A 14,667-nucleotide genomic window follows, 5' to 3' on the forward strand; every position below is an offset into this window, starting at 1 on the left:
GGATCTCGGAATATGTTCGTAAATAATACTAACATAAAAAGGAGCGCGTGTGTCCAATAATTACAAATATATTAATATTTATTCGGCCAATTCTGCGCGTCGGGTAATTCTGCGCAACGATACGCCATTGCTGTAAACATTGGATCACGTGATATTTTGGATCAAAAATCCATTTTGTATCAAGAAAGAACGATCGTACCTTATGTAAGACAAGTGATATTCATAAAGTGTACAAAAATATCCCACATTTAGACTCGAAATGCATACGAAAATGTGATTTTTAAATGTTAACATGAAGACCCTCTCCATGATCTTCTTGAACCGGTAACCCAGAAAATCCTAAAAATCCAATTTACTATGTATCTTTTAGAATCATACAAATAAAGACATTATGTAAAAGATGGAAATGTATACCTTAAACATTTTTGCATCTTAATCCAAGTTTCCGATTTCGCAAGTTGTCCCGCACATACAATATCGTCTGCTACCCATCGTGTCGGCTTGACGCTAGAACGGCATTTGCAAGATATTCCCCTGCGTATAGTCTGTTTCTAACTTCTTTAGTAATTCTTCCCCATAAACAAGACGTTGTAAACACATTACATGTTATTCATTGTTGTTTCTCTTCAACACAATAGCTTGTTTTTTCAAATATAAAATGTTGAACTTTACACAATTTTTTTATATACAAGAATAGTTTAGTTTGCTTAATATATCTTGCAATTTATTGGCATTGTTACGTTGAATTTTGTAAAACTAGCTATAAACCTGAGCTAATTACTCGACTGAAATGCTGACAGAAACAGTCCAAAGTAATGTATTTCATTTGTATAGCCTGATGGATAAACATTACATTTTTTCAAAGATGTGCACAGAATAGGCCGATATATAGCGAGTCATGAAAACACGGAGGTGGTATCCCGTGTGTTCAAAATTAATATTATTTTAAACAGAATATTCTTTTCAAATGGTAAGCATTGCAGTATTTTATTTTCGTCAATCGGTCGAATTCGGTAAGCTTTTTGCTTCAATATTGGAGACGGAAACCGTACGTGCGCATAAATGCCCGACAGCATTGTATATAGGTCCTTAGATACTGCAACCTACTTGGTAATCTGTTTTCGTTTTCTTAATTCTATAATGTTCTTATTCGTGGGACAATTACTCTCTTTTCTTCTGGTTTTGTTTGTTTTTTTGTTTGGGTAAAACATATTGTTGTTTTTTGTTGTTGTTTTTTAAAATAATTTCACGAAATTATTTATAACATCTATTAGTAGCATATTTTTGATGCTGTATTATGAGAAATTATGGTCTTAATTTTATGTTATAGTATAATAGAGTGGAAATTATTCTGGCACTAACCCCTTGTAGACTTTGTAGAAAAAAAAATGGAACAGCCGTTATTTATCTATTTGTGCAGCTATTCTTAAGACAGAAAGCAGTGACCTAATTTCGACCAGAATAATTTAGGTCATCTTAATTTTTTAAAATTATTTTAAATGCATCTGTTATGAGTTTAGAAATCGATACCGTTAATTTAAAAAATCAAAGAACGAATGTGGGTACGCACTTTATCGGAAAAAGCTATTGTATCGCGAAAATTTGGAATCGTATCATTCGTCTCTTTCCTTAATTTTATTATCCAAGCGTCTGGAAACAAGGACTTAAATAATGGCAACTTTTTTTTACTGACGTGGTCGTGAATCTCTAAGTTTTAAAAAGTTGTTCTTAAAATTACAACATATTAAGAGTTAAAAGCCAAATATGGTAACTTTATATATTTTTTTCATCCCCTTCAGCAAAATTTTTTTTTAATTTATATGCAAAAGGAAGGAGATTTAAATGTCAAAGTTAATATGTCATCTATTTTCGATAGGTATCCAAATTCGATCATTTGAGAAGCATGGATTAATCTAATTTGAAACTGCAAGTCATGTCTTGCAGAATTATCGATCGTCATTTTCTAAAGAGAAGAGATGATATAAGAGTTATTAATGTTAAAGTTATATAATAATTTGGTGCCACTAGGGGCGTCCTATTACCAAATGTGATCAGCTTGAGTACAGAAAGCGTCTTATATTTCAGCAGACTGAATTGATATGGCGCCTTCTCATTAGCTGCCAGCAGCCATCTCGAATTAGTTTACTTCTGCAAATTTTAACAGTGTGTTACGACTCCAGATCTTAAAATATTCAACAGAAAGAAGTGAAAAGAACAATTTAAGTAATTCAGCAGGTTATTTATTTTGCCAGAATACAAAGTGAAAAACCAAGAGACAGTTTCTGTGAATTACATTCCAAATAATCCTAAATGATCTATTTAAAGTTAAAAAATATTGAATGTTATGAACGTATTCCAGTGGTCTTGAATGGCATGATATACCACAATGATGCAATCTAGAATGTCTTTGAATGAATTCACAAAATCCAAAGTTATGTATTAATTTAAAGCCATTGAACACTTTAGAAATTCCAGTGAATGTTTTAAATAAGTTATTCCTAACAAATTACAACACAAATGTACATTTTGATCACTGGAATCCCAGAGACATTTAAAACAGGAATGAATTATTTGTATTTACTAAGTCCCTATTTATATACATTTCCACTTGACCTGTAGTGTAATATAATTATAATCACTACAAATGAAACAATGTAGGTCAAACAAAAGAGGGAGTCCATTAACTGGTGTAAAAATTATTACATTGAAAAAGAATCATTGAAATCTTGCTTTATCAAGTAAAATTTATTTCTATATTTTTATGTTATTTAAATGTTCAGTTTTTCAAACCTTTTGAATATAAGAATTTTGTTTTCTGTTTATGTATTTATCTTTCATGCTAACTACCCAGGAGGTTATTTAAAACCTGTTTGGGAAACAGTGCATCCAAAGGATTGGCTAATTATCAGGGGTCCACATAATGCAGAGTCTTAGGAAACAGAGGTTCCAAGTTCCAAGAGTACAATCTGAAGGTCCTTTTTGCTCTTGAAAAGCTTACAGAAAGCTCTGAATATTTTTAGTTCCGTGATTTTCTCACTGATGCATTGAAAAGTTAATAGTCATAATTGTTAATCATTCATAATAATTTAGTATGGCCAGTACTTTCTGTTATATGTTATTTTGATTATTTTTTTAAAACTTTTCATATTTACAATTTTTATTCTCCCACTTTCACAGAAGCTTGGGGATATTGCAATAATGTCTGTATTTACTTATGTACAGTTATGATTTCTCTGAGTGTTCAACTGATTATTATTAAATTTAAACTTTGTTAAAAACAATTATGAGCTTTTTACCAATCGAAAAGTTAATGATTGTCAGTTGCCAAAATGCACTTGAAGTTGAATAATAAATAAATGAAAAGTATGTATGCACAAAATATTTTCATTGAGCAGGAAATTAGTAATTCATGTATATCTGTACTTTTTATTCCATTGAGCTTATGCAATGAAACTACATCTCAAAGTCTAGTTGGTCTTAAATGAAAACAGTGTTGTTTGGTTAGCCAGCGTGGCCACCACAGTTGAATAGACAGTGGGTAGGTCCTTCCCCACCACCACTAAAGCTAGCATTAATGGAAACTATGTAATGTAAATTTATGGTCTTGAACAAAGTAATAGAAAAGAGTGAATTCAACAAATAATGTCTCTTGAATTCAAAGTGAAAAGTTAAAAAGAATTTACAGAATTGTGAATTAAATCCCAGTTAGTCTAAAAGTTCTATCACAAGTCATAATGAATAAAGTTCTAATTAAATTCCAGTGGTATTTGAAATAAGATCCAGCACAGAAGTCATTTATGTGCCTGTAGTCTTGAATGTATTAATGTACCAGTAGCCTGAAGTGTAATGATATGCTATCAGTCTTCAAAGTAATCACAATAATTTAGTCCAAAATGTCCTTGTCAGAATTCACTATAATTCCAGATTCATGTATCTGTCAAAGAATATTATTAAGAGTACCTTTTATTTCTACTGAATAATAATTTTAATAAATAATTTGACACAAATCAAGACCACTCCAACGGCCTAGTGGTTAGAGCAGCTGCCTTGGATGCAGGAGGTCATGGGTTTGAACCCCGGCCAAGTCATACCAAAGACATAAAAATGGTACTAACAGCTGCCATGCTTGCTGTTCAGCATCAAGAGGTTGGTGTTAGGACTCGTTGGCCTGGTGTCAGGATAACGTTACTAGGTGGGACATGATGCTACATGTCTGTGGCAAGATGCCCCAGTGCTAGACATCACTATAAACTGTCACACTGCAGACATCATAGCAATATGACTGAAAAATTGTTAAAGCTACTTTACAAACTCCAAATCACACACACATTGGACCCAAATCAAATGCTATGCACAACAATAACATTGAGTTGTTAAAGCAAGTAAACAAGATAATATAAAAAACAAAGACATAAAAGAAGAGCCAGGATGAAGGACAAAAGTTAATTTCTAGAATAGTCTAAGTTATAATTACATAAGGAGTGTTTCTAAAATTATAATAAAGAACACGGTAAACATAATGTCCTTGACTCAGATTAAGATAATGATCACAGTGTTTTACCCACACTCCTAGAGAAATAATATATAAACTATGTGTTATTTATTTACAAAATAAAAACATGTCTCTTGTCAGGAACAACATGAACTTGATTTTGGACAAGGTCAAGTCCAAAATGCAATTATACATCATCATGCAGAAAAAGTAACAAATATTTATTAAATATACATAACCCTAGATACATGAAACTTTGGTCAATGATGGTTTCATGAGTGTACATTGTGCTGAAACTTGGAAATTTTATCTCATCCTATGGAAATGGGGTTAGGAGTTTTGTGACATAAATTTCATATATCTTATTTGTTGCATGTGTCTGAAAATTGGTATGTGTGATCATGGACCAAAATTGTCAACTAATTATGAGACTTGAAATTTGAAGATCAGTCATTGGTTCATAATAGCTAATCAACAGTTTGGAAATAATTTCTATATTTTACATCAGCAGCATCATTTTCACATTCTTGGTAGTAGTTAAGTTGCTTAAATCCTGTACATGCAAATAGTTTAATGGTACATTTTTTATTCTGCCATGTTGTTGGCACTTGGATTATACTAAACAATGGAAGGATTTATGAATTTCAAGTTATTATTAGCATCTTTCTGGAAGATTTCATTTCTAACAGTAAAATAGATATTAATAAACCATCTTTAATCATTTATTTTTGATTATGCAAAATCATAATCAACAATTGATCATTTGACATTTCTAGCCAGTTTATAATTATGTAGATTTGCTTTTGTTTTTATGGGGTTTAATGCCATTTTCAACACAAGATAAGCTATCAATGGCAGCCAGTATAACTGGTGGAGGAAGAACTTGGGAAAACCCCTAGGAAGAATCACTGACCGATGAGAAGCTACTGGCAAGCTTTCTCATGTACTAATATTAGCCAAACATGAGGCTCTAAGCCATACAAGCAGATATGAGATGGCAGTGATCTGGAACGCTGAGGACTTTAGACCACTTGGCCACTAAAGGCCCCTATTATTTAGATTAATTGTCACACTAATAGTGTCAACACATTTCAGATTTGTACTCCTATGTCATGCCTCAGGGTCATTCCTTTCACCCAACAACATAGGTATGTTGCCCCTAGTTTATAAAACATAAATTGGTTTAGCTTTCTGTGCTATAACCACAAAATACTGACCAATGGATGGAAATATAAACTTATACTTGCAGCTGACAGTGATCCTGGGATCCACCCTTGCCACACCAGGGTCTTTTCCCCAGTTTCCTAGCTTGGAAATGGTCTAGGATTGCGTCACAGCTTGTGAATGATAAAATTCCCTACTCAAGAACCATGTGCATACATACTGGGCATGCAAAGATAAATGCACATACTCAACTGTTACCTGCTCCTAGGGCAGTCTTTATCTTCAGAGACCTGCCCATCAGAGTGGGTCAGAATGTGGCTGCATGATAATTTAAAAAAATTATTTGGAATTCTAGTTTAGTTTAAATCTTTCCAATCTTATTTATCCAGGCTTGGATTTCACCCACAGATTTTAGGTCTGGATTTAAACTTAAGTTTAGATTCCACTTATCTAATCTTTTACAGTTTTAAGTCAGACCAATCAAATTTCTTAAGTCTAAACTTATATTTAAGACTTAGGTTGGTAAAACTGGGGCCATATCATAAATGATGCAGATTTCAGGCCAGCCCATGCTCTTGTATCATTTCCATTATTCAGGTCAAGCCATACTCTTGCATCATATGCACTTTTCAGGCCAGGTCACACTCTTGCAATGTTTGCATTATTTGATTTGAGATGACATTTACTAAACATGAAAAATCATAATACAGGATGGAACATGGTACACTTATGTTTCTAAATTTCATGGCATCTCACACGTCACAATCAATTTTTTAATGTACCAGTCTTTTAACCCCTTTTGTCCTTCTTTACTTTTAATGCTTCTTATGATCAAGCAATGACCCTGGTTTCTTCTGACATCTGCTCAGTAACTTTACAGCACTGTCTTAAAGCTGTTTTAAAGGTCATAGATTTCATGATTGGGAGCATTTTTGACCATATCATGATAGGCTGGGGATTAAAAAAAATAATTTCGTTTTTCTCCAAGAGACAGGAAATCATGAGTTTATGCATGAAACTCTGTCTGTATGCACTGAATGCAGTAAAAATCAGTTTTCTTGTTGCATTTACAAAAAAAGCAGTGCACTTTACCTCTAGGGCACATTCTGTGTCTGTGTAGTTACAACAACTGCATGCAGATGATTAATTTACTAGTATTTGATGATTTTATTGTGTAATATAGGTTGAAATAAATGTATTTACTTATTTCAGGATTACTCCAAATTCCTGGATGACAATTTTGATGTCAAGGTTTGGGTGAATGGTGCTTTCCAGTCCAACAAAGAGCCTAATATTTCAAAAGATGTTAGTATTTATCCCCATGCTTTTGCATATTGGTATTGTGATACCCTCCATTTATCTCTGTGTCTGTCTACATGTGTGTCTGTTTTCATGTTATTCTCTAACATTTGTTAAGATCCCACAGCTACCATCAGTACTCATGAGTCCAGCTGCCAATAGTATAAACCCCGATCTGCAGTTGCAAAATGTTCTCTCAGTCTATGCTGCTTGTTTTTACTGATTACTTCTGACAAACAGCATAGACTCAGATCTGCCAGTGCATTAGGCAATGGCAGATTTTGGTCTGTGCAGTTTGCAACTGGACTTAACTTATAAGCGAGATTTATTGTATTTATTCACTTATATCTGTGGTGAAAATTCTTAATTATTTCATATGTAATTGTGTGTACCGTTATAAATGTAGCCTTTACAAAACTGATAGTTAATTAAGAACTTGTGAACTTATTTACAAATTACCTAAGAATGTATTGTACAATCACCATGACTACTATAGTCCATTGCTAGTAATAAACTTCACTACTTTTGTATCACGATTGTTACAATTCTTTGGTCTTAAAATTAGTAAAAGAAAAGATTGAAAACCAGCAAGTTTTGTAAAATTCAACAAATAATTGATCTCCCAAGAATACAAAGTGAAATTTAAAAAACAAACGTATAGTATTGTGAATGAAATCCCAAATAGTCCTTAAAGTTTTTATCTCTAGTCCAAATGTATAAAGTTCCAACTTAATTCCAGTGGTATTCCAAAAAATTCCAATATTTGATGTATTGACTTGCCTGTAGTCTCGAATATGCTAATGTGCCAGTGGCCTGCAGTGTGGTGATGTGCTAGCAGTCTTTTTATGTATCACAACAATATAATCCAAAAAAGTTCATGTCTGAAATCACTATAATTCCAAAATTAATGTTCCATTCCAAGAATAGTATGGATGAGCACTTTGTATTTGCAATGAATAATAATTTGAATAAATAATTCCTCCCAAATAAAACTACTGATCACAACAATAAGGCTAATTCTGCTAAAGATGTTAATACAAGAATGAGTAATGTCTCAAGGAAACAACATTATATAAAACTCTAAGACACAGAAAAAACCCTAAGATTAGGGTCAAAAGTTCATTTCTAGAACTTTCCAGGTTGCCAAATTCTAGAACATTCCAGGTTGTCAACAGGATAAAGTCTGTTATGAAAATTATGATAAAAAATGTGCTCAACATCAGGTAAACACGGCTTATCATGGGAGAATTCCAATGTCCTAGACTCAGATTAAGATAAACATGTTTACTAACATTGATAATGATCCTAATATTTAACTCACACTCAGAGAGAAATACTGACTGTGTATTATTTGTTTACAAAATAAAAGTTACTGGTCAGGTACACAATGAACTTGATTTTGGACAAAGTAAAGTTCAAAATACAGTTTTACATGATATATAATCATTGACAAAAAAATTAACAAATACAAATTAAATATTTATAACGTGATATAAACTTTTATTTTACAGCAGTATGCAACAACCTTGGTAATGAAGTTGCAGATGTTTATCCAGGTAAGAGTGATCTTCCCAAACTTCAAAGAATTGTTGAAAATAATATGAATTTAGAAGTTTATTCATGTGTTATACTTTATTAATGAGAACATTATTTAAATTGGTAAGTGTTGACCTGCACAAGGGACATTATTTGTACCTCTGTCCCTTTATAATTATAAAGATATGGGGATTTGGCAGTGAGAGTGGAAGAATGTCCCCTGGGCTCACGCAAAGTGCAACACTTGCTTCAACTTCTTGACATTTATATAAGTTGTACTTCTTTTATAAGCAAACTTTAAATTGTGGGTGAGATTGGAGCATAAATGCTGGCAAGAAAAAGTTGACACAAAGTGTCATATAATGTGTTTTATGTCTGCTTCTGTTTTTAAATAAATGTGTGAATCTGTATCCGTGTGGAGTTAATTAATAATGTATTTTAAAAATACTCTAATAGATATTGTCCCATCTTTAAAATATAGGCAAGACATGGGTATCATTTTGATCACATTGTTGGTGGCTTTTGGTGTTTCAGTTTCTTTGACACTGATGTATATACAGTCATGAAACTCAGTGGATGTATTCATCCTGGAGGGTACTTTTCATTACAGTGACCTACTTTTATCACTCAGTAGGTACATCAATTTTTTCACTGCTCATTACAGTGACCTACTTTTTACACTCAGTAGGTACATCAGGTTTGTACTGCTCATTACAATGTGATCTTCTTTTCACACTCTAGTAAGTACTTCAGTTTTGTACTGCTCATTACAGTGACCTACTTTTTACACTCAGTAGGTACATCAGTTTTGTATTGCTCATTACTGTGACCTTTTTACACTCAGTAGGTACATCCGTTTTGTACTGCTCATTACAGTGACCTACTTTTCTCACTCTAGTAAGTACTTCAGTTTTTTACATATGTCAGTTTCTCAATAAGCAGCTGTAATGAAAATTGTACAGGTGCATGTTGCATCAGCAGAGGATGTGAGACACTGCATTCTGCAGAATTCTTGTATGACAGAAGATTTTTATTTCCTTTACCTAGGAGGTAAACAATGTTATCGAAGAGGCAAGTCAGCAAGCAATCCAGAATTTACCCAGGTGAGGAAGTATATTGTAACACTTTATATGTGTTTATATCAAGCAAGCATATCTCTCGCAACTTTTTGTTTTGCATTATTATCATTTTATTAAAATGTTAAGTTCATGACTGTATCTTTCTAAAGTATAGACTTTACAACATGTGATTCAGCATTGTTTATCACTTATGTATCCAAAGTCCATTTGAGAAAAGTATTATTGGTATACCTTGCTAGTTTTCTGATAAAGTACTTAACAAATTAGAAATGATAAATATAAATCTTGACAGCACAAGAGTTGTTATTTTTATCACTTAAATAAATGTTAGGTTTAGTTAAAAGTAAAATAGCAGACAGTGGTATATGCAAAAGTTGTTTATTTTTGCAAGTCATTGTGGATAATTTCATGCAAGGTATTATGTTCTTGACTGGTCTTAGGGTCTTACTTGAAAATAATTTCATTGCTTTGGGTGCTGAACAAGTAAAAGTATAACATTGTACCAGTTTTACCCACAGTGACTTGCAGAATTGTCATATTTTCCTCACATTGAAAATGGTATCTGCTGTTTTTCAGGTCAACATTTCTTAGTAGTGATGTTATTCAAACTAGTGATTGTAAAATAATTTTACCACAGAAATGAAGTATATGTTTATAATATTTTTCATTAGGTACACATTTCATAATGTTGCTATTTCAGGATGCATAGATTTCTAAAAAGATCTCTTTCATAAATTGAGGGGTCAGATGACCTTATATTGGCAGGCAGTAATTTCAAAAGAATTAACACTAACATGTGTCCTTGGATAATTCCAGGGTGATGAGAGAGATAGATGCAGTCAAGCAGGAGGCTGCCCTTCTTCAGGAGCAAATGAGAATGGTCAAACAAGACATTGAGAAGGTAATGTTTTTGTGTGATAGCTCAATTTACTGTCAGACAAACTTAAGTAAATAGTCAGATTTGGCTATCACTTTTATGGCAGCAGTGGCATTAGTGTCAAGGTTAAGATTTAGTCTCAGAGATTTCGAAAGTCAGAAACAGTCAATATACATCATAGCATGGTTTGCAAATGAGACACCTTATTCTGCAGAAGCTCTTTATAAATATCCCAAGGTTTTGTCTTGGACATTTTGGTTATCTTTCATTACTGACACATTTTTTTCTGTGTTTCTCTTTTGAATACATTCTATAATGACATTAATATTGTGAATAAAAAGCCTTCTACCTCCTGAATCCAGTGATACTCAAAGATGAAAATTCTTCTTTTCTGTGTATATATTATTAGACAAATGGCAGTAACTCCTGTGCATTAGCTCCCCTTGTCACTGCTAAGTGTTGCCAGTTTGTAAGCTTTGCATCCTTACACAATATGATAAGGAATAAGCCTCTCCTTAAATCCAAGTCTTTGTGTGTGAAATTCAGACCTTATGATTTATTTGGATTAATATTCATTCATAAACAGGTGGTATACATTAGGTTTTGAATTTGTCCATTTTGTTCATTTTAGATCACATGGTACGACAAACTATTGTTGATGCATGTTGACATTCTAGTGCTTGTGCATGCTGTCCTTTGGTCACACACTCTATATATAACGGGTGTTACTTAGTGAATTATTAACACACTGATATGTTAATTTATCTATTGTTTTGATTGTTTTATCCTTGAGAAAAATGTCTTCTAAATGGACTAAATGCAAGAAAGTAAAGGAAGACATGGATAAGTTCTACCTGGCATATACCAGATGTACCTTGTCCTTTCCTCGTCATGTGTGCAATTTGTGCTTCAAGGACACCTGGTTTGCAGTACTGCAGAAATCAGGAAAATGCAAAGAGAAGAGGGGATAATCACACAAGAACAGTATGGATATACTAAATAATCATTTGAATACAGAATCATTTGTGAGCATTGTGGGGGATGCTGCAGGTGTCCCCCAGCCTACATTCAGAAGGATGACACCTTTCTCCACAATGCCACTGGCATATTTGGGGAAATGAATACAGATATGTTACAGTCATAGTTCGATACACCAGCCTTTCAGCAACATTTGCATCAGCTGTGCAGAGAGCCTATGCAATTCCTGGCTTTAGGTAAAAAAGTTCATATTTTGTTCCTACAGGTAATTTGGTACAGTGAGGGATTGTTCCCCCATTTTTCAGCAGCCCAGTTGGTGTAAATGCCCCCTTAAAGTCTAAACTTGCTTTTTGGGCATGAAAGACTGGCCAAAATGGAATCTGTCCTGTGTCCAAACATGACTCAACTTTGAGAAATTAGGGCCATTAGCCTGGACCTTGCTGAAGCTGTTATCTTACAAAATCTGTTTCTTGATAGCTTTAGCTTCAGCTTGCAGGGTCAGTTACAATGCCCTTTCATTCGACCTGAACTATCTTCAGTTCAAACCAGATGGTTTGGTGATCATCATGACACAACCAGGCTTTGTGGCCAAGACATAGCTGCTCCTATTTCCATTCTAATAGAAATGTATCACATGTGTATAGGAATATAGAGTTCTAAAATATGATTGGTTCATTCAAAATCAAGGCTACCATGCCAGTCTTTAAGCAGCATATAGATTGGTCAAAGCAGTTGCCGCTATTACTGTATCTCATCTTCATAATATTCAACTTCTTGTCATGTCAAAAATGAAAGCAGAGGATTCAGAATTTTCTTCATCAAAGAAAACAAAATAGAACTGGAAGGATAATTATGCCATCCTGTTTAAACTTGTGAAACCATCTAGTAAAGGAGAAAACTTTGCATTTTGCATATTGTGCAGTGTCATTTTGCTTTTGGGTAGGGAGGTGCCTATGATATAAAACAGCATGAAAAAAACTAACAAGCATCAGCTCGCTGCTTCATCATACACAACTCAGCCTGAACTTACAACGTTTATAAATACCAGAGAGAACCTTGATGTGATTTGATCGAAGTTTGGTTTACTAAATTTCGTTTAGAAATGAACCTTCCTCTTTCAGTTACTAGTGTTTCTGGAGATTTTATTGGCACATTTTTCCAGACAGTAACATCACAAAGGAATTTGCTTGTGTGCTAGAATGAAAACAGTTGAGAAAGAAAATCACACAGAATTCAGATCATCAATGAAAGATGGTACATTGGAATCAATAATGATTGAAAAGAAAAAGTTGTGGAAAACGCTCCTATAAACAGCTTGTGTCTGAGTGTGTGTTGCACTCTTGCACCTTCTGAATGGGCATCCAAATGGAACATTAATTGCTGTCATCACAAAGAACTCCATGATCACAACTTTCAACTTCTACCACACATCATTTGAACTAGTCCAAACCACTCTTACACTGGAACAAAGGTCAGTCCATTTTTTTCGCCTATACCACCCTCCTCCTAGTAGAAAAACAACCTGTCTGAATCTCTCTTTTTGGAGCAGTTTCCGAATCTCCTGGAGTATGGAAATTCCATAGGTGGCAACCTGATTATTCTTGGAGATTTCAACATTCACTTTGACTGTCCGGGAAACCCAAACACATCAAAATTCCTAGATTCCATTAATGTTTTCAACCTCAAACAGTCATTAACCAACCCACCCATAAACATGGTCACATTTTAGACTGGATTCTTCATAGACCTGATAATATTCTACGTTCTTCCCTGGTATCCCATGAACTTGCATCAGATCACCTCTGCATTATATGCCATCTTGACGTATCAGTCCCTAACCATCCACCTTTATTTGCTACTAAGAGAAACCTCTGTATGAAAATAGAACCAAACTAATGCATGACATCCAAGCAAACCTAACAACTTGCCTACCTCCTACAGCAGAACAACTTGATAACTGCTTGTGTTCATTGCTGAACAAACATGCTCTAGCCACCAAGTGCAGAGTATCAATTCAGAAGTGTTCTCCATGGTATAGCAGTGTTAGGGACCAGCTTTGCACTGCTAAAAGAGACCGCCGTAAAGCTGAGAGGCTTTGGCTTTCCAACAGACTCACTATTCAAAAGCAAATCGATAAAGCCGCTAAGAAGATCGTCACAAACATAGTACATGAAGCAAAAGCAGCCCACTACAGTACTAAGATCATGCAAAGTTCCAGCTGCAAAGAGCTCTTCGAGATTACTAACAAGCTAATGTCAAGGAACAAATGTACACCACTTCCAACTACCTTCTCTCTAGTCGACCTTCTGGACCTGTTTGCAAATTTCTTCCATGACAAAGTACAAACCATTAGAGATGAGCTTGACAACACAATTTCAATTGACTCATCACCATACAGTTGGGATACAGAATTTCAGCGGCAACCATTAGCAGCATTTGAACCTGTCTCTATGGATTTAGTAAGTACAGTCGTGATGAAGAGTGCACCAAAGTCATGTGAACTTGATCCATTTCCAACATCACTGCTGCTTGAGTGCTTAGATCCAGTATTGCCTTCACTAACTGATGTTATTAATACCTCTCTCTCATCTGGGGAATTCCCATTTTTCAAAACTGCCACTGAAAAGCCTCTGTTGAAAAAACCAACACTTGACCATAACGATTTAAAGAGCTACCACTGAGTTTCTAATTTCCCATTCATATAAAATATCTTAGAAAAGGTCTTCTATCCCAACTTGTATCTCATCTGAATTCAAACAGTTTCTTTAGCAATGTACAATCTGCATATCGCCCTTGCCACAGTACTGAAACTACTCTTCTAAAAGTAAATGACATTCTCTCTGCTTTGGATTGCGGAAAGATTACAGTCCTCACCCTCCTTGATTTGTCTGCATCATTTGACAAAATAGACCATGATATATTGCTTCACCGTCTCCAGCATGTAGTTGGCATTCATGATACAGCCTTACTGTTGTTCAAGTCCTACTTGGTCAACAGGAGACAAATTGTGTCTGCAAATGGAATATACTCCAGCCCAGTTGATCTATGTTGTGGTGTTCCACAGGGGTCTGTTCTTGGACCGGTTCTCTTCATTCTATACACTCAACCGCTCTCAAGTGTTGTACATCATCATCCAGTGTCTCACCAATTGTATTCTGACGACACCCAAATATACAAATCTAGCCACCCAACTGAAGTTGATGCTACCAAGGTGTAGAGGGGTGCAATTCTGATGTGAAATC

General features: G+C 34.4%; 1 protein-coding gene across 2 annotated transcripts in view; it reads left to right on the forward strand.

Moving 5' to 3' along the window:
- The first annotated feature begins 1,650 nt into the window (after positions 1 to 1,650).
- The window catches only part of LOC149780502 (conserved oligomeric Golgi complex subunit 7-like), a 72,764-nt gene continuing 59,747 nt past the window's right edge, over positions 1,651 to 14,667 (forward strand). For both annotated transcript variants that reach the window (XR_016415095.1, XM_089937481.1), the window contains exons 1-5: positions 1,651 to 1,767; positions 6,869 to 6,961; positions 8,467 to 8,511; positions 9,539 to 9,594; positions 10,387 to 10,471. Coding sequence is in view for 1 of the 2 variants with exons in the window: in XM_089937481.1 (XP_089793607.1) it covers positions 1,765 to 1,767; positions 6,869 to 6,961; positions 8,467 to 8,511; positions 9,539 to 9,594; positions 10,387 to 10,471 (282 nt within the window). In the remaining variant the exon portion in view is untranslated. The remainder of the gene's footprint in view (positions 1,768 to 6,868; positions 6,962 to 8,466; positions 8,512 to 9,538; positions 9,595 to 10,386; positions 10,472 to 14,667) is intronic.

The sequence above is a fragment of the Sinohyriopsis cumingii genome, chromosome 16 (genome assembly GCF_028554795.1).
Source record: "Sinohyriopsis cumingii isolate HCF-2022 chromosome 16, ASM2855479v2, whole genome shotgun sequence".
In the NCBI taxonomy this organism is placed as follows: domain Eukaryota; kingdom Metazoa; phylum Mollusca; class Bivalvia; order Unionida; family Unionidae; genus Sinohyriopsis; species Sinohyriopsis cumingii.